The sequence below is a fragment of the Mytilus trossulus genome, chromosome 7, assembly GCF_036588685.1.
Source record: "Mytilus trossulus isolate FHL-02 chromosome 7, PNRI_Mtr1.1.1.hap1, whole genome shotgun sequence".
In the NCBI taxonomy this organism is placed as follows: Eukaryota; Metazoa; Mollusca; class Bivalvia; order Mytilida; family Mytilidae; genus Mytilus; species Mytilus trossulus.
This window is the reverse complement of record NC_086379.1, coordinates 26,746,582-26,773,032: the sequence shown is the minus strand read 5'-3', so window position 1 is coordinate 26,773,032 and position 26,451 is coordinate 26,746,582. Positions and strand designations below refer to the sequence as shown.

Here is a 26,451-nt window from a genome sequence, read left to right as displayed (position 1 = left end):
TTACTGGACATTGGTCAGATTTGTTTGTTTATTTATATTATCTGATCAACTGACTTTGCATGTTTTACTAGTAATAGATTTCATGTTATTGCTATATTTTCACTACTGAATTGCCATTGACCTTATCTTTATCCTTTAAAAGATGAAATTAATAAGTCCACAGTTTCCCAAGGGATACCATTAATACATATTTCATATTGAAAATGTACCATTATTTCCTGGTTATTGATATTAATACAAAACATTGCGTAAGAATAAAAATTCTGAAAGGTCACGACTAACACTATCATTGTCATATTGACTTTTGTTACTTTTTAAGTAATACTGTAAATTCAGAAATTATTGCGAGGATTTTATTATTGCGAGTTGTAAACACAATAATTAAAACTTGCATTTTGTAATATTTTAACTGAATTAAGCATGACTTTCCTCAAACGCCCAAAAATTAAAATCGCATCTAAGTTTAAAATGACAAAATCGCAATAATAAATGCACGCAATAATTTCTGAATATACAGTATTTGAATCCAAGGTCAAAGATTTTGACTTTTGTCATGTTTAGTATTATTTGAATCCACAGTCAACATTGTAGTACAATTGGTACTTGATTCTTAGAATCAGGATATAACTAAAATGCTCTGCTTCTTATTAAGCTCTTACTACATGTATGTTGAAATTTAAACAGATAGACTATAAAATGTATTTAACATTTAATTAAGGTATCAGAATAGAGTTGAATAATACGAAAACAGAACTTGATGTACTGTAATCAGAGTTATCATGAAAGTTTTTGCACAAAATATTTTATTGCAATATGATATCTTTATCTAAAGTTTTTTTATTGTTAAGAATTTAATAAAATATGTTCAATGCAAATTGTCTTAGTATGAAGACTTTTTGGAAGTTATATGCCAATTCATTTAACTGTTTAGCAGAAGTTGCAGATTGTGATATCTGGCAATTGTTATGTTTCGTTATGGGAATACAACCAAAATCGTAATTGAAAGTTTACAATGCCAACAAGTACTTAAAGAATTTGGTTTAAGCATGCAGAAGGTTTATAAACACCAGCAAATTCTAAATAACAACCTGTCTTATACACTCTGTTTTATGTCTGTGATAAATTCATCTGTGTGCATTTATAAATAAACTGATACAAAGGGAAATTGATGATAAGCAGAATGGATATCAATAACAATGGGTACATGCAAAACTGCATCCTTAAAATATCGTAAAAATATTCTTCAATACTAACCTCTACCTTTCCGTAATAACGTTACGAAAGGGCTCTGAGTTGGTGGCAGTCGACTGGGTTCATCATCAAACTGACCATTAGAAAAGGTATAATCTACGAATTCTGTTTTGGGTTGATAGGGAGCATATTCTGTCCTAGAGGGCTCGGCAGGAGCTGGCTCTGAAGTACTAGTTTGGGGATTATAGGAAACGAAAGATTTATATTCATGTAGCTCGTCTTTGTCAGGTTGCTGACAGGAGTAGCTGTCTTCTGGGGGAGGGGGAATTATGTTGAGTTCCTCTGGCTGAAAATAAAAGATATCATGTTTTTGTTATAATTTACATTTTTACTTTGCAATTGCATTGAAAGCATCATTAAAATTGATATATGTTGTGTTCAATTTCTTGGAGTACAACTTCTTAATCTTGCCTTTTAACAAATGTCTTTTACTCTGATGAAAACGCTTTTATCCTTTGTTCTGTAATCTTCAACTTTGATATGTGTAATATTTATTTGTAGGAAACAAAAAAGACTACATAGTGTATATTCAACTGTATTTCAGACTTTGCAAATGTAAAAAAAATAAAATATCTTTTATTACCATGACAAATCAAAAACCACTGTATCCCCTTTCCTCTTTATTACTTTTGATGAATGAAAAAGTTTTAGTGAAATATTATACCAGCAGTTCACTTTTTTCCATTACAAATTTCATTTTTGTTTATTGTAAATACCTCCAACCAATTCCGTCTGTCATACAAAACTTTCATAAAATATTAAATTTCTTCACAAAAGAAACAGTCTAACAAATTATTGATTTGAAATGCTCTTTTAGTTAACTTCAGGGCAAAACTGTTGAAGCAATTTTCAGTATTTAGTGACAGTTTTAATGGATAAATGGACAACAAGAAAGCTCTTATTTCCGAGAAAATGTCTTTCTTCATTTCTTAATGAAGGATACAACAATAGGAAGCCATAAAGAGGCCAGAAGCTGTTTACTGATTCCGTACAAATATTCTATATTAGATTGTGGATCAAGAATTGAATTAGTAACCTCGTTTGTTTGATGCTAGTATGATGCAGACCAGATCACTTTATTCACTTTGTCAATTATTAATAATCCGGCAGTAACTGAATGTTTTATCGTCAATATACAATATGGTTTCATATATATCAGCAATTTATGTAAGTGTGTTTTGAATGATTCACTTATATTGGAAAACATGTAATATTGTTATCAGGGAAGGATCTTTTGCCATAAATTTGGTTGCTCTATATTTATATTAAAAGACCTTTTATAGATTTTTGTTTATAAATACTCGGTTATAAGAGCAGTGTATAAAGTAAATTGAACATAACACATTTTGTTTTCTGAAAATAAAATATCCTGGCAGATGCTGAATGATATAATAGATACATTTAATAAGATTCCACTGTACCGTATATGGATCAATACAATATACAATATACTATAGAAATGTAAATAATAGGCCTTGAACTCCTCTATTAGTACAGGGCTTAATCCTAGTAAATAATCAGTAAGGATTACAATCGTATTTACTATAGGGAGATTCTAGTACAGAAGTCATGTATCTGTTATCTCTGAATGAACTTGACCAATATTTCATAAATCTTTTTAAAATGTTGTTTAAGAAACAGGCCACAGAAGTTTTCAAGCTGTTAATCAATTTTACAGTTTAAAGTTGTGTTCATTAATGATTTTATTTACATAAAAAAAGATCTTTCAGAAAAAAATCAATTCTACTGATTTTCCCACTTAAAACGGCCTCAATGTCAAGCAAAAAGAACAATATTCTTAATACAATATTCTTAATTCTTATCCTGAAAGTTTTTAGTAGGTTTTTTTTTTATTATCGATTGTTTATTTTTTCTTTTTGTCTCAAGCATATGTTTTTTAGCATTCCTACTTACAATGAATGAATTACCAGATAAACGATACTGGTACCCAGAAATAAGTATACCTTCTGATTTTCTATATGTTGTTTCTGGATTTCCATTGAAGTTTTTCTTAGGGTATCTAGCTTGATAGGTTTATATTCCTTCTTCTGAAATAATGTTCCCTTTTTGGGGTTCCATACAGGGGCAACATTAGATATCACAGGTTTGCTTTCTGTATGAACTACTGTTCTTTGTGGACTTGTAGGTTCATGGTGAGATTCTATATCTGTAAAAGATGTTGAAAATGAATTGATGTGGCCTCAAATTTGATAAAACTCTATCTTTAATTTTTGGATTTTGTTGTACTGTAAATTCAGAAATTATTTAGAGGTTTTTATTTATGTAAATAATGTGCCTGGGTAAGTATCGAAATAAAAAGAACTCCCATTTCGTTGACTGAAACATAGACCTGTATGCAGATTTTTTTTGAAATTGCTATGAATAAACTCACATTATTGTCTATTCTGGAAAAATCGCAAAAATAAATGCATGCAATAGTTTCAAAATTTACAGTATTTGGAACCAAATGTCATGAATACATGTTTTATTAATAATAATTGAGAGCATCAAGTCTAGTCAAAATCACCCATTCAAACAGCTTGTTCTCCTTAATTGCTCTCATTTATTTGGTATGTTATTTAATGTGTTTGCACATGACTGTGAAACTAATTCAATTGCAGCAATTCCATTTATTTTATGGCAAAAAAATCAACACTGTTCCAGTATCTGAAGAGTTATCATTGAACAATCCCAGTTAGGTATGATATAATTTAAGTCTTTATGCATATTACATTTACTACACATTTGCAAAAATCTATTGGATAAATGATACTATCTTCACTAAATTTTCTTTTGTCAAAATTTCTTCTTAAGATGATGAAAATCAATAACTTCACAAGTTTGCTATTGAAATAATAATAATAACAACACCATTTCTAGTTTTATCGATATAATGTAACACCTGACACATCAAACTAACAATGTCGTTACCTGGTTTGCTTTGTTTTCAATAAATCCATTTAACGCAAGTTCAATTACCTTCAAATCGCCAAAACTCCTCAAGATCAATTACTCCAATCACAAAATATCATTTCTACAACATCCGATTATTTTGACATTTAAAACCACATAGTTGTGTCCCAGGATCTATCTTTCCAACACCACACGTACAGCTATGGACTTAATTGATCGCAACAAAAATTGATTGATGAAGTTTGTATGTCAGAAATCAATCCTTCATCATACAGATTCTTTTTGGTATTAAGCACTATCTTGTTATGATGCTTCACATTTTTTATCATTAAGCTTCTTTTTGGTTTTAAGCACTAACTTGTAATATGCTTCACATTTTTTGCGTAATATTTAGGACAAGACAGACCTCTTTTCACTTTTACATGGACGAGTATTACTTAACTTATTTACAGCAATATGTACAAATAATGATAGTGCAGATACGATTGGTGAATTTAATCACAATTCTTCCCCTTTACAATAGCAAGCACTAATCCTTTGTGTTGTTTTTAATAGCTCTCTAGAAATGTAATTAGTGTTTCAAGAATAATGGGCAATCTCGGACCATGCAATTTTCTAGATTAGGTGTTGGTCTTATTTGATTTAATGCATAGTAATCTTGGGTCTTGCTAAAATGAGATACTTGTTTAAGCCCTCATTTCAGTAAAAATATACTATCAACAAGCAATTTTCAACAAAAAAACTACATGAAACAAGATTTACAATTTATAGACAATCTTTTTCATGTTTCTACAGCAGGTCCCAGAAAAACAAATCATTGACTTTTTCAGCTTTTTTCATTTATTTTAGTTATCTTTATCCAAAAAAGACTCTAAAATTTCTTCTATAAAAAGGTTGTTTTTTATCTGACCAATAAAAAACTTTCATTTATATTTTATTACTTTTATGGCTTCAATGGAGCAATTCAGGTTAATAGGCTACAAATTACTATGAAAAAATAATTGTATATTGTATTTATCATTATGTCCGGTAGTTTATTTTGTGAATGTGGAGAAAAGCAATGGAAATATTTTTCCGTCGCATGTGTAAATATAAAATAAGGATATGTGATATGATTGCCAATGAGAGAACGGTGACCTAAAGTTGTTAATGTTTGTGTCATTTTGGTCTTCTGAGGATAGTTGTCTCATTGGCAATCATACCACATCTTCTTTTTTATATCATGTATATGTACCATACTTACTAGTAGTGGGACTATATTCTGTTGATATGTGGGTTCCATTCATAGCTGGTGGCACTTCTAAATATAAAAAGTAGGATAATAATATTTTATTTATATTTAATGACTCATTTTGTTTTTTACTGTTTTAAGCAAAAAGAACAATTACAAATCATCTTTGACATAAGACAGAATATGCCACAGAAAATAAAACAATACTTTTTTTGTACTTTTGCTTTTTGGCATCCCCAAACAAATTACACATCTAAATGCATATAAAGTACTGTCTATCTATAGTAAGAATATCTACTAAGATTACATAAGCAACGAACTGCATCAAAAAACTTACATCATAGCCAAGTTATATCTGATACTCATTCATTAAAATCATTTGTTTGCTATTCTTGGAAGAGAAAGTAAGAGTACACTTGTATATAAGCTTCTGTTTATCAGCCATATGTCTCTAACATCTACCAATTTTAATTAAAATCTTGTCTATAATACAAGCACCTATCTGTCTGTTTAATTATATCAGGGTTACATTGGAGTTAAGGTCAGTTATACAATATGTACCTGAATCTGAACAACATCTGAGATTGCCTTCACTGTAAATAATCACTAAATGCCAATAAATGAGAAGAGGAAACCAAAGTGACTGAACTCTCAGAAAAGATGAAAAGTTGCAAGAATTATAACTGATAAAAGAGTTGCAATAAGGATTAAGTTCTGAGGGAAAGAAACAAAAAACAATGTATACCTTGTGAATGAGTATTCAAACAGGTGTGCCATGCCGAACAGGAAGTGTGTTTACCTCTCCTGAGCACACGATCAACATCATTATTTTTAACTTGCTCAATTTTTGTGTTTAGTGGTTGTTTTTATATGTTTCTTTTTATTTAACCAGAGCTTTGATTTTTTTCTAGCTTCAATTTTAAATTATCAGTCTATTGTTTACTGTTGATACCTTTAGCTTACTTTAAACAATTCAATAGCAATACATATAATTAATACCAGTAACTAAGGCAACTATTCACAATGGACCATAGGACCAGAAAATACATCTTTAAGTCAACACATGGCCTTCATATAGCAGTTTTCATCATTCAATCAAGTGCTTAACACAAAAATGTACATCCACAAATCATCAAAAGTTCCAAGGAAACCTGAATACTTGTTAAAAGATTTTTGAGTGCATGAGCATGGTGAAAAGATATTACCAATATCAATATGCATATATTGATTGATGAAGGTTGCAATACTAAATGCTTCAACACCTTAAGCAATACATTCTTAGAATGTTTGCACCAAGACAGATGGATGAACGAGATGATTTAGTGCATATTCTAATGTGCCTTTGTTTCCTGAAGAATACTTATCACCCAACTTCTATGTCAAGTGATTGCAAACAATGCATCTAAAACTGCACCGTTCTTCATGCTAAGTGATTGAAAAAATGCAACAAAATCATAATCTAAAAGTGTTAAGAAGTTGAAATCAAAAGGCTACTAGGTTATAATACACCTTATCACTATTTAGTCCATTCCGGGAAAAACAGTTATTTATACAACTTCCAGTTTGGGTCACCGGCCGAAAAATGAAGGTCATCACTAGTGAGCTGAGGGAGAAAACCTTTAGAAAGTGATCATCAAGAAACTTTGATATAGTATGATCCACTTTTTTCGAAATTAAAATTGAAGTAAAAAAATATTTTGTTTGAAGCATTAACAGTAGTTTAAACAGGTCTCATTAAAAATTATCATGCATGGTGAATTGTTTAAACAGGGTCCCAGATAGCTTGAACTGGATGAAAAAGTTGTGTCATTTTAAAACTTATCCGGAATGGAATAAATAGCGATTAGGTGTATATCCACACCAAACTTCTAGTACTTTTTATTTCTCTTTTGTTATTATCACTTGGTTGTTATCTAAGTATACATTTTGTTTAAAAGTTTCTGTTACACAACAGTCAAATTGGTAAAAATTTAAAAAAAAAACATATGAATATCTGGTTTATAAAATAAAATTGAGAATGGAAATGGGGAATGTATCAAAGAGACAACAACCGGACCATAGAAAAAACAACAGCAGAAGGTCACCAACAGGTCTTCAATGTAACAAGAAATTCCCGCACCCGGAGGCGTCCTTCATTAAAAGAATTAATCTGATTCAAACAATATTCTGTAGTTATAAAGCAGGATTGTATCATTATAACAGTGAGAATTCCTAGTTAGAAAGCAGGATTGTATCATTATAACAGTGAGAATTCCTAGTTAGAAAGCAGGATTGTATCATTATAACAGTGAGAATTCCTAGTTAGAAAGCAGGATTGTATCATTATAACAGTGAGAATTCCTAGTTAGAAAGCAGGATTGTATCATTATAACAGTGAGAATTCCTAGTTAGAAAGCAGGATTGTATCATTATAACAGTGAGAATTCCTAGTTAGAAAGCAGGATTGTATCATTATAACAGTGAGAATTCCTAGTTAGAAAGCAGGATTGTATCATTATAACAGTGAGAATTCCTAGTTAGAAAGCAGGATTGTATCATTATAACAGTGAGAATTCCTAGTTAGAAAGCAGGATTGTATCATTATAACAGTGAGAATTCCTAGTTAGAAAGCAGGATTGTATCATTATAACAGTGAGAATTCCTAGTTAGAAAGCAGGATTGTATCATTATAACAGTGAGAATTCCTAGTTAGAAAGCAGGATTGTATCATTATAACAGTGAGAATTCCTAGTTAGAAAGCAGGATTGTATCATTATAACAGTGAGAATTCCTAGTTAGAAAGCAGGATTGTATCATTATAACAGTGAGAATTCCTAGTTAGAAAGCAGGATTGTATCATTATAACAGTGAGAATTCCTCATAAAATGACACTGAAGACCATCTGTCTAATCAGTGAGTTATGAACTTTTGCTATACTGTGGATTCATTTATTTTCGTGGGTATCAATTTTCGTGGATTGCTGAAAACTGGCATACTCTCGAATATTTAATTTCATTGTTTTGCAATCTCAGTACACAGAGCCTATTGAAAATATGTTATTCGTTAAACATTTGAATTCGTGGTTCACCTTTACCCACGAAATCCACGGAAATTGGTTTCCAACGAATAATAATGAATCCACAGTATTCAAATATCATTTTAACTTTGAGATGAAGAACAGCAATATTTTAGCCCTGTTCCTTTGCTTTGAATTTAATCAAGTGTTTGTAAGGCTCTTGTTCTATGATTTAATTCCTTATAATGTTTTCTATTTCATTGTATAAAGCATTTTAACAACTGAAACTCATAGTTTCATAAACAGTAGTGTTGCATATTTTGTAAAAATACCAATTTTTCATGGATTTTGTGGGTAAAGGTAAACCACAAACTAAAAGATTCTAGGAAGTTAAAGTTTGAACTGGGGCAAAAACAAAAATTCAAATATCAATGAAAATTCAATTTTCATAAGCTACCAAAATTGGTACCCATGAAAATAAAGAATCCGCAGTGCATGTAGTTATCTAAACCCCCAAAAAATTAAACATTAGAACAGAACTTAAGAAAAAGCAATCAATAATGAAATTTAAAACAATCAATAAAATAAATAAAAGTATCATAAATATACAGTAGTTAAAAATGTATTTTCTTTAACTTACCATGAATAGGTCTTTCATCTTCATTCTTCTGGCCAACTGTTAACCATGAAATTCAAGAAAAAAAACTATACTTTAGTATTTTTGCAATTTTAACGTTCCTCTTACATAAACATTGTTAATAAGACACAACAGTTCAACTGGATAAGCAGAAGTCAGTTTACATAAAAAACATTTAGGTTTCTATTTTGGGTAATTAAATAAAGATAACTCAACCTTTGATTTTGTAAATTTATCCAACATAAAACATGCTCTGATTAGTTTAGAAATCGATAAATCTTTCAAGAGATTGATATTATACCCTTTTTCTCGTAACTGCAACATATGTATGCATCTGTTGCCACATTATCTAACTTTCCTGGGTCATTACAATACCCAGGTGGTCTTTTTAGTAACATGTAGTACATCTATTTATCTCCCTTGTATTGGAATCTCACGAGTTATCTCCCTTTTTTATAATTTGGTCAATTTTCTAATCCTATTTTCATTTATATATTTTTACAAAATGGTTTTAGTCCATTTATTTCACAGCACACACTTAATTTTATCATATATACTGAAATAAAATATCTAAAACTCTAAGAATTAAAGAACACAAAAGAGCCCAATTTTGAAACAACTCACTCCAAAACTTCTTCATTTCATTTCAATTCACTATCCCTCTTTAAAAAAGAAAATTAAGTGCTTTCGCAATGTAATCATGTACAAACTATACAACTTCCATACTACCAAGGGACTTTTATCTTAATAATGTTAATTTCGCTATCATCTGTGCATTGTTGCTGGAATTTGTCTCTGGGAAGATAAGATAAATGCAGATTAAATGTATCTAGGGGTCATTTTGTTGACCTTTCACTGTCTTATGTATCGTTTTCATAGATTAATTATTTGCTAATATGGACCCATGATTAAAATCAGATAGGATTTACGTCAGAATGACTGATTCATCTGGTAATGATGATTTCAAATCCAGCTAAAATATAGTTTGGTTATCTAAATGGTTAAGATTTAAAAAAAAATCACATCATTATATTCATTACTGAAGTATACAAAGATTTCAAATACAAAAATCTTGCTTTGCTTAGTTTTTTATTGGCACAATGAATATGAATAAAGTGATGTTGTGTGATAGCAAATAAGACAACCCCATTGGCGGATCCAGGGGGAGGGTTCCGGGGGTTGGAATCCCCCTTTTTTTTTGGTCGATCAATGCATTTGAATGAGGACATATGGTTGGAACCTCCTCCCCTTTATCCTGGGTTGGGAGCCCCTTTTTTAAAATAGCTGGATCTGCCCCTGAACCCAGTATTTATACATCAAGGTGTAACAGTTATCATCAATGGGTGAAAACCCATACATAAAGGTAAGGTATAAAAGGTCGCTTATAAACCAAACATATGTTCTTGCTGTTTGGTGTGAGCCAAGGCTGAGTGTTGAAGACCATACTTTGACCTATGATGGTTTACTTTTACAAATTATGACTTTGATGGAGTGTTGTCTCATTGGCACTCATACAACATCTTTTTATAAATACAACTATTCTAGACTAGAAGCTGATTAAGAGATTGATATATTGCATATATATATATAGACATTAGTTTTTTTCCTAAGATGTCTTTTTGTCTTTTAGTGTTGTGTGATTGACATTTCATTGACGTATACCACTAAATTTCATTTAATTCATGTTCAAAGTATATCTCCCAATCACTCTTTTACAATAGATCTAATAACTTGAACAGAGGCTTTTTACCTCATTACACTTCAAGGGTCTGTTTCATGATATATTCCTACCAAATGTCTGTGTATACTTTCTGGCTATAATGATTCATTACAAAGGTATGTGAAATGATTTTCAGGTAATTTACTACAGAGCTAATGACCATTAAAGAGGAATACACAATTAATTATAATCATATTGATGAAGTCAGCATGCATGCACATGCTGCAGATCTGGTATAGCTATGTGCTTCATTTTGTCAACACTTATAGTTGAAAACAATGTGTGGTTTACGGATCTTAGAGGTGTTTTACATGTAAAAACTGGTGAAATCACTTGTCATAAACAAAGGATTACTTTTAACCTTTACAATTTTTTTTCCTACGATGCTGCCAAGAACAATAACCATATCAAAAAGGGTGTTTTAGTTGGATGTTAATGAACTGAGTGTTCAATGTTTGCCTTATTATAATTCAGTGACAAATATCTGAACTTTAAACATACTGTAAATTCAGAAATTATTGCGTGCATTTATTATTGCGATTTTGTCATTTTACACTTGAATGCGATTTTAATTTTTACATTTTGAGAAAAGTCATGCTTAATTCAGTTAAAATATTACAAAATGCGAGTTTTAATTATTGCGTTTACAACTCAGTCGCATTATTCGCAATAATAAAAACCTCGCAATAATTTCTGAATTTACAGTAGTTTGCATTAATGACTTTTCATTTTGATTCCCTGGCTTCCAGACACAAGTCTGGAAATATGATATACCGATTCCTTTAGCAGAATGTGTACCATTTAAAAATTTCAGTTTGATGTCCAGCAAAAGAAATTTCAATAAAATATTTCTTATTGAAAGGGAGATTATCCAAAAATGACAAATAATGTGCTTTACTTGGACAAGTGTGTGCAAACCATTGATTGAATCATTAATCTGACACAAGCCACCAATTTCACACCAATTACCCATGTATAATTATATTAAAAGCTCTAGTGCACATCCATGTGTGTTTATCTGACTATTAACCCTACCCTGATTTCTAAATATATAATTGCTTTCACATCTAAATAATATAAACATGGCTTTACCGATCACAAATTAATACTCTATAATACAAAATATAAAAGCTACATCTTGGCATGTCAGTTCTGAAAACCATACAGGTTTCTATAGATCCAAACAATGTTTGGAAATAAAAGTTCAAATCACTTCTTAGTTCTTAATACAGTTAAAATTTAACTTTTCATCACACTAATTTTTTCTAAGGGATAAAATAGATGAACATTCATTAAAAAAGAAAAATTAGGATTTCTACTCTAAATAAGAAGGAATTTACATGCATCTTATAAAATAATGGGGAAAACACAAAAAATAAAATGGGGTTCACTCATAAACTTAAAGAAGAATACCTACTAGTTACATGCAAAATGACAATTACTACATCTTTAAAAGATTTTGAGAATCTTGTTCAAATTTATAACTAATTCACAAACTTATTTCTATAAAATGGAGAAAAAAATACTAACATCAATTAAACAGCTATAAAACTACAAGGAAAACTAAAACTGATTTGTTAATACTACATATCTTAAGATACTGCTGAAACTATGACATTATGTATTATACTAAATATTTCACCCATGCTTAAAATATTGATCAGTTTAAAAAATGTTCACTCCATATATCTGTAGTTAGTATTGCAATCCAGGTATTCATCATTCTCATGCTGTTACCAGAGGGGACGTGCTTAAACTCTGACATATACAATACCTCTGTGGTCGACATCTGGTTGTTGTGGACTTTCTTCGTGCATCACTTTTATTGGAATATATCTTCCTCTGTTTGGAGAGGAAGAAGATGAGTCCAGTGATCCTTGTCTTCGAACAACAGATGGTGAAGATTTAGGAGTCCATTTTGTGTAATTCGGTTTCTCCTGTCGTGAAGGTGTCACATATTTAGGAGACTGTACAGTTTCTGAATGTCTCCTAGGTAAGTTTGATTCCACCAGTTGAGGGGGGTTATATTGTGGCTGTGCTTGTGGCTGTGTTTGTGGCTGTGGTGGCCATTGTCTGAATCTATTGAAGTCTGGTTGTGAATCCAAAGACGAAAGATCAACTTCACTCACGAATCCTCTCTGATCATAAAGTTTAGCTTTTTGTGGAAGTTTGACTGAATCTAAATCCATGTCAAGTATATAGTCTCTCTGATTATATTGTCTCCCTTGTGAATAGTCTTGATTATTTCGTTGATTATTTCGGACACAAAAATCCACATCCGTAGAATATCCATCTTGTTGAACTATAGGTTTTCTCTGAGAGTGGACTCGCATGTCACCTCTCCCTCTCCCATTATAATCTACATCAGTATGATATCCATCCTGTGGAACACCTATAGGTTTTCTCTGAGAGTGGACTCGCATGTCGCCTCTCCCCCTCCCACTATAATCTACATCGGTATTATATCCATCCTGTGGAACAACTATAGGTTTTCTCTGTGAGCGGACTCGCATGTCGCCTCTCCCCCTCCCACTATAATCCACATCGGTATTATATCCATCCTGTGGAACAACTATAGGTTTTCTCTGTGATTGGACTCGTACATCACCTCTTCCCCTTCCATCATAATTCATTTCACTTTCGAATCCCCTGTGTGTTTTCAGAGGTTTTATAGTTGGCAAAGTTGTACATTTACTATAATCAAAATCATCATTTTGTTTGTCAGTAACTTTTTCACTTGATGATTTTCTAACTGGGAGTGTATAGTACGAACCGGGACTAAAATTTCCATCCTTAAAACTACCACTCTGCCACGAAGATCCACGACTCGTTATTCCTGAATCCCGAGATCTAGTTTCCTCTTGAGGAAAATTTCTCAAATCTGGTGTAGAAGTTTGAATTGTCAAGGGAATCATCCTTTCTCTTTTAACACTAATCGGTATTATATGTTCTTCGACAGCGACTTCTTCTTTCATGATGGGTAGGTGATGATCTTCCTGTGGCAGGGAGTGTGCTGTCAAGGTACTGCTGTCTGACACACCTTTGTCTGATCGAAGAAAGTTAATGAGAACGTAAGAAACAGAGGCACCTCAAACAATGACTGATGCAGAGAATGAGCAAATTAATATATACTCTACACTGTAAAGTAGTTAAGAGAATTAATGTTTGAACAGAAATCTATAATTAGAAATTTTAAGTAGGCTTAGCTATTTCTGTAGATGAAAAATATAATTGGAATTTCAGCACAAGCCTGTAATGTTGAGAAAATTGTTCTAAGAAGTGCCAAAGATTGTACAATTATCAACACTTCTATTAGAAAGTCTTTCTTGTATAGAATTCCTATTCAAATTTATGACTGTTTCTTTGAAGTATAAGAAGACAATGACCAACAAGTAACTTGATAAGAAGAAGGATTTTTCGTTAAAAGATAAGATCTGATAGTAATCAATGTAATTATGGGATGGATTTTTTAAATGTATTTTAGATTTAATTTTAAGTAAAATATAAGAAGAGGTTATCAAGGCCACTTTATATCTTATCTTACCAATCAGAACATCATTTAAGGATACTGCTAAGTTACAGGCACAGGAAATGACTTATTTATGATGCTCTGATTGTGTCTTGTCAAAAATTAAGATCAAACAGCAAGAAACAAGAATGGACAACTGCTACTGGACAAGGGAAGAAACTTTTAACTAATTTATGAAAAATCAGCAACTTAAAAATCTCAATTGTTCTATCAAAATGCATCAAAGAAAAATGTCAACAATTTCAGATCTATGCAATCTTTATATTTCAAATTGTAATTAGAAGCTACAATTTTATCAAAATAAATTCATAATGATTTTTTTTAAATCTTGAATTATACTGATATGTTAATTAACAAAAAACTAATAACATTACCATGTCAGATGCATTTTGATAGAAATATTTGTTTACAACAAACACATGTACAAGTGTAAATAAAAATAAAGTCTTCATCCAAAACTTTTACTGTAGCTAAAATAAAAGAAAGTGAATCTGCAAAATTCTAAAGTAAAATGCACTAGAAATCTACCAATGGTCAATGGTTCAAATTTCAAAATCAACTGAAATGCACAAATTCAAAAAAGCAAAATCTCATGCTTCCAAATCTTTCCAAAAATCATTTCAAACAGGATCATGCAAAGCATGACAGCTACCTTCATCATCTGAATATCTAGATAACTTTTCCATCTGCCGTAAAAACATTTGCATGCCTTTAGAAGAATGATCTGATGTTGCTGGTGAAATGCTTCTACTGGGAGAACCTAGGCTCCTATTGGGTGATACTAAGCTTCTAGCTGAAGAACCTAGGCTGGAGCTGTGTTCAAATATTTGTCGCCGAGACCTGCCACCAGTTGTAATGGGTTTAGGCAAAGGCAAGGGTGGCTGGCGACGTCTACAGGCAGGCGAGGTTTGTGGAGTTGACCTGGCCGAATCACTAGTATAGCATGATGTAGTAGACCATAAGCTTGGCGATGGAGATGACCGATCCCATGCTGCATCTAAATTTGTGAGAAAACTACTGAACAAGTCATGTAAGCTGACAACATATAAAGCATTAGCATTGTAATAGAAATAACTAGGTTTAAATTGCAGTAAATGACAAATCTATATTTTTCATATAAATGTACCAGTAAAATTTTGCTCTATAATATAATTAGTTTCTTACAATAACTGTACTATGTACCATTTGATAATTAGTTAGGTTTCAATAATGAAATAAATAAACAGTCAAATATATATAACCTTATCATCAAAGGTTAACAATTAATATAACAATAACTGCAACAGAAACTAACAGATCGACTTAACTTCATACAAAATATTAAAATACACATATAAGTAGTATTATTCGCTGTTTATTTTTTTGAAACTGTCTACGATGGTACAAAATGGACAAAATAGACACAAGGTATAACTGTATATAACATAATTTACATGCCATGATTATTTACATGCCATCACCAACATATCCCTGGAATTCAAAGACTCATCTGACTGCCTTACTATCTCCATCATGCCTTGAAAAATCATCATTAGGATGAAATTTAATTAATTAACTACTCAAATTTTACTTGTTGAAATTAAATAACATGATGTATAGATATTAATTTCCTTCAGAATATTGTATTTAAACTGTAAAACTATATTTGTTCAATAAATAATACTTTTACTGCATATGTGATGCCATGTAAGCATAGATGGACATTTGGAACAAAACAAAATGATACCATTGTCGAAGTGGAGATGGAGCAAGGAAAATCATGTCAGTCAAGTCATCTCTGTATAGTTATAAAGTTTATACTTGTACATACATACATTCTAAAAAGTGTCTGACTTACTTATAATAATTACATATTCTCTTTAATAAAAATTAGGTTTTTTGCTTTATTCAAAATTCTCTAAAATTACATTTTGAACCAAAAAAACAAAAAAACAATCAAAATGGAAAGTGGAATGTATTGCTAGCCAAATAGGGAATTGACAGCTTGAAGCCATCTTTTCAAAAAAATGGAAATATTCTATTTGCATCATCTGAAGTCAGACTCTTTTGAACATTGATATCATGATATTAATAGAATTACATAAAACAAGAATTTCTTCTGATGATTGGTTTTCATATCCCTCATATATCCGAATTAAGGAGAATCAGCAAATTCCAAAAAATACCTCAGACAAAAAATATTTATAAGTCACGATCATTTCATTAAAACTGACTATCAATTTCACTACTGATTTTTTGGTGAAAAGAGCCACCACTCTTCATTTTATAAACAGCTGGATGAGAAACAAAGTAAAAAAAACAGGGAAGAAAAAGGATATACACTGTCTGATCAACCCAGGCAGGTGTAGCAGTAAAGATTACGAAAGATTCTTACATCTATTCAAGGGAAGATAACTGTCTCAATTAGTTACATCAACTCATTTGATCATCACTAGCAGTGTAGACATTAATTTTGTTTGTCTTTCATAATTTGTTTGGTTGTGACAGTTAATTTACAGTTCAGATAAAATTCTGACACGAAGAAAAGAAATAATTGTCTGTGCAGATAGTAAGCTTTCTTTTTCTATTTCTTTAGTCTTTCACAAACATTAAACTTGTAGCTCTGAAGGAAAGTACAGCAAAGAAAGATTTCGATTGCAAAATGAGCTTGTGTTCAGCTCCTGATATATCTAAAACATAATTTTTCATAATATACATAAATCATATCTTTATAAAAATTTGAAACCGATCATCAGAATGATAAAGTTATAAATGAAGTCATTCAGATATTAGTAAAATAATCTTATAACATGCCACCTTCTGATAAATGAAAATTTAATTATACCCTATTAATAATAACAGATCCATTCATTCATTTCCAGCATTCAGGAGACAAAAATAATTGCTGTGTTTTAATAAAAAACAATAATCTTTTTCTTGTTAATCATATTTATCTAGGATTAACTTAATATTTCTCAAAGTTGCCTGAAGTTTATTAGACAATTCATTTAGTTTTTTGTAGAATTTAAAAAATAATATTTTTACAATGTTAAAGATTGGTCATTATTAAAACACAGTCTACCAATAAAAGAATTTTAATTAAAAGTTTAACAACAATGCAACGAGGGCTCAATATTCCAAACACAAGCATGTATTTACCCCTGTGTCGTAATGGTTTTGGCGAGGTAATTGGAACAATAAGTTTAGAATGAAAGCGAGGACTTGAAGGTACAGACTGAGATCCTGAAATTTACAAATCAATTTGTTTCAATTTTTCAAAATATATTTGAAATGAAGCAAGTGCTTTAACAAGTCATTAAATACGAAAAGAACTTAATCATCTGAAAAATGTTGGAGAAATGCCGAAAAGATAAGAAAACAAATTTTTCATTCTTAAATTAAGTATTCCTAATCATGAATTCAAAACAAAACTGCATTTATTTCAATAAAAGAGTAAAAAACTTTAAAAAGTGCAATTTACCTTACAGAAAAAGAAAAATTCCTTTAGTCTGCAAAGCTAGATGATAATATTCTGAGATTTTCTTCAGAAAAGAAATATGATATAATCGGATTGAACGAAACAAATCAAGCTGTCATTCAGAGACCCTTACCACAAGATTGGTAATTTCCTAAAACTAAAAAGTATATATGACGAACTCATATTCCAATCAATACCTAGTTACCACAATTGCAATGCTTTTTTACTGATTTCTTCATTTTTCATTTCTCTTGCTTGGTTAATTAAAATATTAGGAGTGTTTCAGTCAATAAAAACACAACAAATCAAGAATAAAACACCAACTTCATCCTCTTTATCTTGATTGTCAGGTGTTTATCTGCTGGCAGAAAACTTTATATCGCCTTTTTTTCCCTGACAATCAAGTTCCTATAAAATATCTATAAATCCTGAAAAATTAACTTTTTCAGAAAATATTTTAAATTTTCTTCTTTTTTTAACTTTTTCAGAAAATATTTTAAATTTTCTTCTTTTTTTAACTTCACTACAAAAATAAATACCTATAAAACTGATAAATAATTGACATCAGAATTAAAGAAATGGCTCTGAATTCATTTATTTTCCTAGTTAAACCGCCTTTTGTACTTCTATTATATTTATATATCTCAGATGCCAAATAATATTTTTGAAATCAGATATATCATTCAGTTAGAAATTATCCTTATGACATAACAATTTGCTAATTGGCTAATTGGCTGTTTCAGAATCTAAAGCATCATGGGTAATTTCATTGTTTGTACCCCAAAGTGAAAATAACGTTACGTCATTGGTTGAACGATTTGGTGTAAGCTTTTAAAAATATTACCCAGGATGCATTAGATTCTAATTGCCAAATACTAGCACAACAGCATAACCTACACATATCTGTTATTAAAATATGTCAATATTTAAGACAATAAGTTATGATAAAGTCTACTCTTATATACCTGCAAACAAACATGTATTTACCTCTGTAGGGACTAGGGTTCACTTTCACCGATGACGGGGGACGGGATGAAGAACTATTTGTACTGGTCACATGGTAAGATATGGGTTTGTAGTCATCAGCAGTTGTCTTTCCTTGAAAATTCAAAAATAAAAGCTTTCATACAAGCACAAACAAAAAAACCAACAAATTTTACTATCAGTATCATGTGTATTTAGCAGAACAGTATTCATTGCCATTTAGAAATCATACTTATATTTTCCCTTTTTGAAGTTTGAACATTAAACCACAGCTTGTTAAAAAAAAAGCAAAACAGTATTTAAATGTAAATTACATTTATTATTATAAAAAGAAAGTAAAAATTTTAGTTTTAAAGGGTTAGAACAAATTCCAAAACAGACAAACAAACATAGAAGGACATAAATTAGTGACACAGAGAAATGTCTCATCTGTTCTGCTGCTTAATAAAGGCTGGTATGAAAAGACTGTAACATCTTCAGTCTAGTTGCAGACAGGGCTTTACAAATTCAGATACTAACTTAACAAATTACAAAACACCACTGGTGAATTGAAAGAAATTACTTCAATTAAGACTTGTGCATGTGTGTTAAAAAATATTGATGAAAACATTCCACAAACACTTGAGCTTAACTGATGAGGTTGGAGCAGAATGCAATAAAATACAGATTCACCTAGTGTTTTTGATAGTTGCCATGAAGTTTGGTGGATTAAAGTATAAACAAACTATTTGTGAAAATTCAATGGAACAGTTATATTTAACCCAGTTTCAACTGGTTGTGTTGATTTTGATAATGAGTTTCAGTTAAATATCTCTAATAGAGCATTCTTCCAAAATATGGTGTATTGCTTCAATGGTTCTCTACAGAAAAATCAGAATGTCAATTGAATTCTAAAGCCATTGAATGGTAAACTCAGTCTAAATAGAACTGACGATGTTTCAATGTCAAACCAGATATCAATGACCCATGATGAGCAGTTCGTGTTGCAATCACAGACACTACACAGAGGCAGTTTTAAGGAGGGCAGAAGGGGTCCTGCCCCCTTTATGTTGGAAAAATTTAGTTGATTATATTGGGAATCTCTGAAGCATGACTGGAGCTGGCCCCCTCTAAGGCAGACAGTGTGCCCCAACCCCTTTTAATAAAAATGTATTGATCTGCCACTGTTCCACTATTGTTGATACTATTTTCCATGTAGCAAAGCAATACCTATGTCTCACTTTCCTCATTTTTGTCACAGACTAACAAAAAATATTATTTACATATAGGAAAAAAATAACAACATCAATGCAACTTTGGTTCTGTAATAGTTTCAATATCATGATAACATGACATTGAAAATATGATTGATAAAACGACCTAAGACTATGGGTCATAAAGCTGTTCCCAAATACCATCACTCAATCTAAGTTTCCTACTTTAAAACACAGGGTGATAGCTTATTCTACTGTGAACCAGAGATTTCAAAAAAAGATAGAAGCCGGCCATATACAGAAATGTTCATATGGACTGAGAAGTATCTAGCAGAAATACCAACTACAAGCTTTAGAAATATGTCGGAGTAAAAAACTGCTCACAGAATTGGGAATGTTATTCTGAAATGCTTCAAAACAATATATTTTACAAAATTTCTTTCACTAGGTACTAAGATCATACATCTCTGATCCATAATTTAAAATTTTCATATAAACATCTCCAAAGAAAAAACTGTCTTGCCTTACTCCTAATGAATAACAAAGCTTACATGTAAGATTTTTTATATCAATATTAGGTTCTGATATTGACCGTTAACTTGTTATTTTCAAATCCGACAGGTTAAAGATCATAACATTATTATGCTTTGAATTTAACTTTGGAAAAGATTTAAACATGGTTTTTCAATTTTTCATGCAAGGGTGTAATAAATATGCTCAGATCTAGTTCCCTCTCACAACTGTAAAGTCATCTTCTATAACAAAAAGAATCCACCAATATATACAAAATTAAGGATGGTTATAGTTCAAAAATAAAATATTGACGTATTCAAATTAACTTAGTGGGTAGTGTATTAAATAAATACATGTTTTATATATGTCCAGTGAATGAGTACACAACATGTGAATGATAATTTTTAAGCAAAACCAAAATATTTTTGTACAGAAAATATGAACTCAATTCAGTACTTCTTTACAACCAATTACTACTTATTCAGTGGCCTAACAGCATAAACTGTAGATGTTTTACCAATTTTCTGGTCTTTCTATTTCAGATTTATCAAGAGCAGGGTTTTTTTCAAATTGCCAGGTGTGAAAATCAAACTGCTCATATGGAGCTTAGATTGCATGAGAATAATGTCACATTTAGTATTCAAAATTCCTTATCACATTCTTTCAATTTTTTATCCTGAATAATATCAAAATTTAGACTTAGAGTACAATTGATTTTATCATCCCTTTTTAAACTGTACAGAAGGACTAAAATGAGATGTATGTTATGAAAACAAGTGCTTTAGCTGTGCAAATATCAAATAAAAAAGAATATGTTGTAGCATGAAACAAAACTGTATGCATTCGAAAACACATATTAAATGTTTTAAGATGAAAAGCTTTAAGCCACCCTCAGCAAAGAAATAAAACTGCTAGCAGAGCAAAATTGCATTTTAAAAACACTGGGTTATTTTGTTGTAGTAAGCTTACGCTGAGGCTGAATGTAATGAGGTGTTGCTCGAAATATCCCTGTAGATTGATTGTCAAATATTATAACATAGTAATTTGTTTTCAATTCAATTAAAAAATAAAATTGTTTTACTATTAGATTAAAACTATCAAGATAAGCATTAAAGGGGTAGCTAAAGAATATTATTTTTAAAGGAATGGAACTAACGTTGTCATAAAAAAAACTGGAACATTGAAGATCCAAATGTAAGATTGATCAGATTGCTTAACCTCCAGTGGCAAATATTTCATGCATATTCAGGACGACCAAATATAAGAACTTAAAGCTCTTATGATAGCTTGGACTATACATTTAACTGAAAACATCATATGCACTTATTGGAATAGGGCAATTCATTTTCTTACAAAATAAGCATGTATTGTCAATTTGTTTTATCACTTGCAAATCACTTTACCTTATTAAGTCAATTGCAGCATTCAAGCCCAAAATACTGGTGATATATCATGTTTTGAAAACCACAGACCCTAAAATACTAAGGTTTTTTTTTGTCCTCCTCATTTTGTCTCATAATCCACTATGACTGGTCTGTTGATCTTAGTGGAGAATGAAGACAATGATTTACATGTTTTCATGTTTTAATTCACTACAATCATGACAATCCAGCTATTGTATTATTACTTTTATAATTATTTGACTTCAGACTGTGTAAACCACACCCTCTACAAAATGTGTTTTTTACATGTGTTTCTGGTGTATAGTCACTTCTGTGTTGTATAGTGTGTACTCAGTAAAATGAGACTCAATGTTTTATAAAAACAGACACAATTCACAGAATAAATTCCATACATCCATGAAGTGCCAATACACCATAAACCAAAACATAGTCAGAGGACATAGTTTTATACAGTGTTTATAGTCTTCACTTACCATGCTGCCAGATTGTATGGAAACCTACCTGATATGATCTGTGCCTCTATTGGATGGATATCACCGTTTATCTGGCCATTCATCATTGGACTCTTACAACTGAATATATTATCAATTAGTTATATTGAGAATATTATAAAGAGCAAAACAATTTTAAGACATACAAAATCTTTTACAATCCAAGTTTGGCTTTCTTTTACTTTAAGGTTCCACTAAAGTCAAAATATAGGACACTTCATAAACATCTAAACTTTGCATGTATTTTTCAACCTATAATGAATAAAGTCCTAAACTATAAGAACATATGTTCATTTAAACATACTTTATATATACACATTGTGTAAATTGTAAATAAACTTGAAATTGTTATGTTGTGGCCAAACCGGTTCTTGGTGTGAACAATAAATTTTCAAAAAAATCTGGAGGCCTGCAAGACGACTTAATTTGCTTAAAATTGGTATGGACGAATACTATAACATGTAATGCAGGGCAAGTGCATGTTGATTTTTTATAAAATGTATTGATTTTCGAGTTTCAGTTAATTTCATGTATCTAAGTGAACGAATATCGAAGGTACAATACAGAAATTGGACAAATATCTTAATATGCCATCAAAACATATGTATGTGACAAATCAGCAGGACCTTTCTTCTTTTTGCTAATTCAAGCCTGAGACATCTTCAGTGTAATGAAAATGTGAATAAAGCTGTTCAGATTAATTTGTTCAAAGTAGCCTTTTTCATTAACTTATGGCCATAAATATGTACAAATATATGAAAAAATAATTTTTCGCTCTTTTAGAAGTGACCTTGGTTTTCTTGTACAGATAAGACAAATCCTTTGAAATTCAAGGAAAAACCCTATATCCTGTTTAGCATGTAACTCAGTATAATTGTGTATCATAGCAAAAGTTAACAATTTTGAGCATGTATGTTAATTGTTCATTATTGTACAATTTTTTTTCTTTTTTTTTGTGCTAGTCTACCTAAGAATCAGGCAGTTGTGAAAACATGACAAACAAAACCCCACTCAGGTTGACATTAATTTATGTTCAAAATGTATAATGATGCAAAAATATACCATTCGTTTCCTTTTCCTGTTCTGGTAATTGGAGATAAAATTTGGTTACAATGCACTAGAAATTAACAATTAAGGGGAGACAACTCTGTAATTTGCTATCAATCTAACCAAATTTTATCTAAAGATTCCTCAAGTTACCAGACACGCAGACACTAAAGACCTACCATTTCTAACTCAGGACGAGTTTTACTTCAAAATAGGATGGCTAGGTAAGAGGGTTTTTTACAGCCATGTTTTGATTTTTTTTCAAAATTGCCTGATTCTTACAAAGACTGGCACTAAATGAATAAAAAATATCAAATTCATATTATTTTTCTATTATATCCCACCTTCTTAGATCTAAGGTAAGTTCTTTGTTAGCACATTTTATTATCTGTTGAACATCATTGTGTAGTAATCCTTCTGTTTTCTGACCGTTGATATGTTCTATATAGTCCCCTACTTTTATACCTTCCTTGTAAGCTTTACTGTTGGGATTTATCTGAAATAAACAAAAGAAAAATACCATTTAATTCATGGTAGAAATATTTGATCTTGGCTATTACTAGACTAATCCACTTGTGATATTCCAACTCACTATCAATCCATACATTTAGAGAGAACACTGACCAAAAGAGGACACAGTATCATTCAGCTTAATCCTGTCTATGGTAGTAATGCATCTTTTACATGAAATCTAACTATAGAAAATAAAACACTTGCAACATCCGTGACAAAAACAAACAATTTTGGAGATTATTATTTTATTCAGGCTTGATTCAGGATCCTGATGTTCAGTGGTTGTTGTTTGTTGATGTTGTTTATAAGTGTTTCTTGTTTCTTGTTTTTATATAGATTAGACATTTGGATTTCCTGTTTGAATGGTTTCCCTGACACCAGTTATATTTTGGGGTGCTTTATAGCTTGCTGTTTAGTGTGAGCCAAGGCTCTGTGTTGAAGACTGACCTATAATGGTTTTAAATTACTTTTACAAATTGTGATCAATGGATGGAGAGTTGTCTCATTGACACTCATGCCACATCTTCTTATATCTATGGTAGTAATGCATCTTTTACATGATACCTGCAAACTAAAGAAATTAAACATCATCTGCAACAAATAAAAACAAGTTTGGAGATTATTATTTTATTCAGGCTCGCTATATATAGTGCTATAAGCATTTCCTAATTCTGGTAATCTATACTGGATAGTATTTGAAAATAATAAACTAAGATCCCTTTTAAGGTTTCATGTTTGGGAAAAAATTGGAAACATAAACCACTGCATGTGTAACAGTTGAAATAAACTAAGCTGTGCCTTAATTAAACGCATGATACACTTGTAGCTTTTTAAAAGAATAAAGTTCTATAACTCAAATTGATAAAAATCGAAACAACAGTACCATATACCATAATACCTCCAGTAAACAGACATATAAAATCAAGAGAAAGGAACGTTTGCCCAGATTTCTTATATTTCAATTGCATATATTTTTCATTTCAAGACACAAAACATGTTTTTTTGTGCAAGTTGTGCACTTAAAATCATTGACCTCCCCCCACTACATGTAGAATAGATTGATCATGACCTCCTACTACATGTAGAATAGATTTATCAGTCGACACATTCCAATCAAGATTTACATAACACAGATATTATAACACTGTCTATACTAATCAATCAATGATTAATCAACACACTTATTTTGCCACAGAGGCACTTCAAGGGATAAACACCCAGATAAGTATCTATATAAGTATAATACTGAAGATTCTAATTTCACTCAAGTATCAGAATCATTTTCTTTATTCCAAAGGGTGCCAGGCTGGCGTTAACATAACATCAAAATAATGTTATTTTGACTTCTCTTTAGCTATACAATTTTTACTTCTGTAAGAGTTCAAGTTGAACAATAGGAATGCTAAACTGTATAAAAAATATTTGTTTTTTCCCCTCATTTTGAATTAAAATCATGCACTCAGTATCTTTCTCTTTTTCTATGTATCATACACATCTACAACTTAGCCAATACCAAAGAAATTCAACTCTTTAATCATCAATATCTTACACAACTTGCTAGATATCTCATTATTTCATATAACTTTATCAGAAGCATCAGAATCTACACTTAAATCATGTTTTAGACAAACTAATCATTCTACATTCTATTTTCCATCTGTCTTTTGTCTAGAAAACATCAATGTTTTAAGATTAAAATAACCAGGAGGCTTGATAGAAGTCTGATAGAGATATGTCAGAATCTTCTGAACCAAAAGCATCATAGACTATAAAAACATAACAAAAACTTATAAAAAATATTTATATCATCTGTTTTGTCTAGTGGTGTATCTTAGAGAACAATCAAGTGCAATAACCCTGTTTGCAGACAGCAAAAAAAAAATGACAGCAAGGTAGGAGATCTATGAAAGCCACAAACAACCATAAAACTAAAACAACAAGAACAAAGACCATCATACATTACAAAAACATAACACAGATTCACAAAAAAATATTCACTATCAATTTATTTGTTTAGAGGGGTATCTTACAGAACAATCAAGGCCAATAACTCTGTTTGAAGACATGTATTTTTTAAAATGTGACAGCAAAGCATTAGAAAAGCTATAAACAACTGCAAAACTAAATATATAAAAACCAAGACCGTCAAACATAAATATTAAAACAGCATAGATTTAGAAAAATATTCATACCCATCAATTTGTCTAGAGGAGTATCATACTCATAGACGCAATCAAAGGGCAATTACTCTGTTTGCAGACAGATATTTCTTCTGCAGAAAAAAATGTAACAGCCTGGCACATGAAAGTCATAAACAACCCTAAACTGAAAATACAGCCTTCATAAATGATAACATGAAACAATTTGCTCATTCATAACTTTAAACTGTTTATAAAATGAAATCTGGAGCTGGGTGGTTTACAACATATAAAACTATTTAAAGTTCCATAACTGTTTTATCTTAAGATTTTCTCAGCATGATCATAAGATATTACACAAAAAATTCCATATCATATTTACCTGAAAAGATTTATATAAATATAAACACTCTTCATTTTGAGTGCAATAAATGCA

The 26,451-nt window shown here is 30.8% G+C and overlaps 1 protein-coding gene across 8 annotated transcripts in view; it reads right to left on the bottom strand.

The window, feature by feature from the left end:
* The window catches only part of LOC134724854 (uncharacterized), a 120,131-nt gene that overhangs the window by 71,198 nt on the left and 22,482 nt on the right, over positions 1–26,451 (bottom strand). For all 8 annotated transcript variants that reach the window (XM_063588152.1, XM_063588157.1, XM_063588153.1 and 5 more), the window contains exons 2-12: positions 23,709–23,860; positions 22,328–22,398; positions 21,393–21,431; positions 18,721–18,831; positions 17,415–17,498; positions 14,929–15,273; positions 12,522–13,793; positions 9,031–9,066; positions 5,408–5,464; positions 3,216–3,418; positions 1,255–1,537 (exon numbers count right to left, since the gene is read on the bottom strand). In XM_063588152.1, coding sequence (XP_063444222.1) covers positions 1,255–1,537; positions 3,216–3,418; positions 5,408–5,464; positions 9,031–9,066; positions 12,522–13,793; positions 14,929–15,273; positions 17,415–17,498; positions 18,721–18,831; positions 21,393–21,431; positions 22,328–22,398; positions 23,709–23,860 — 2,653 coding nt within the window. The remainder of the gene's footprint in view (positions 1–1,254; positions 1,538–3,215; positions 3,419–5,407; positions 5,465–9,030; positions 9,067–12,521; positions 13,794–14,928; positions 15,274–17,414; positions 17,499–18,720; positions 18,832–21,392; positions 21,432–22,327; positions 22,399–23,708; positions 23,861–26,451) is intronic.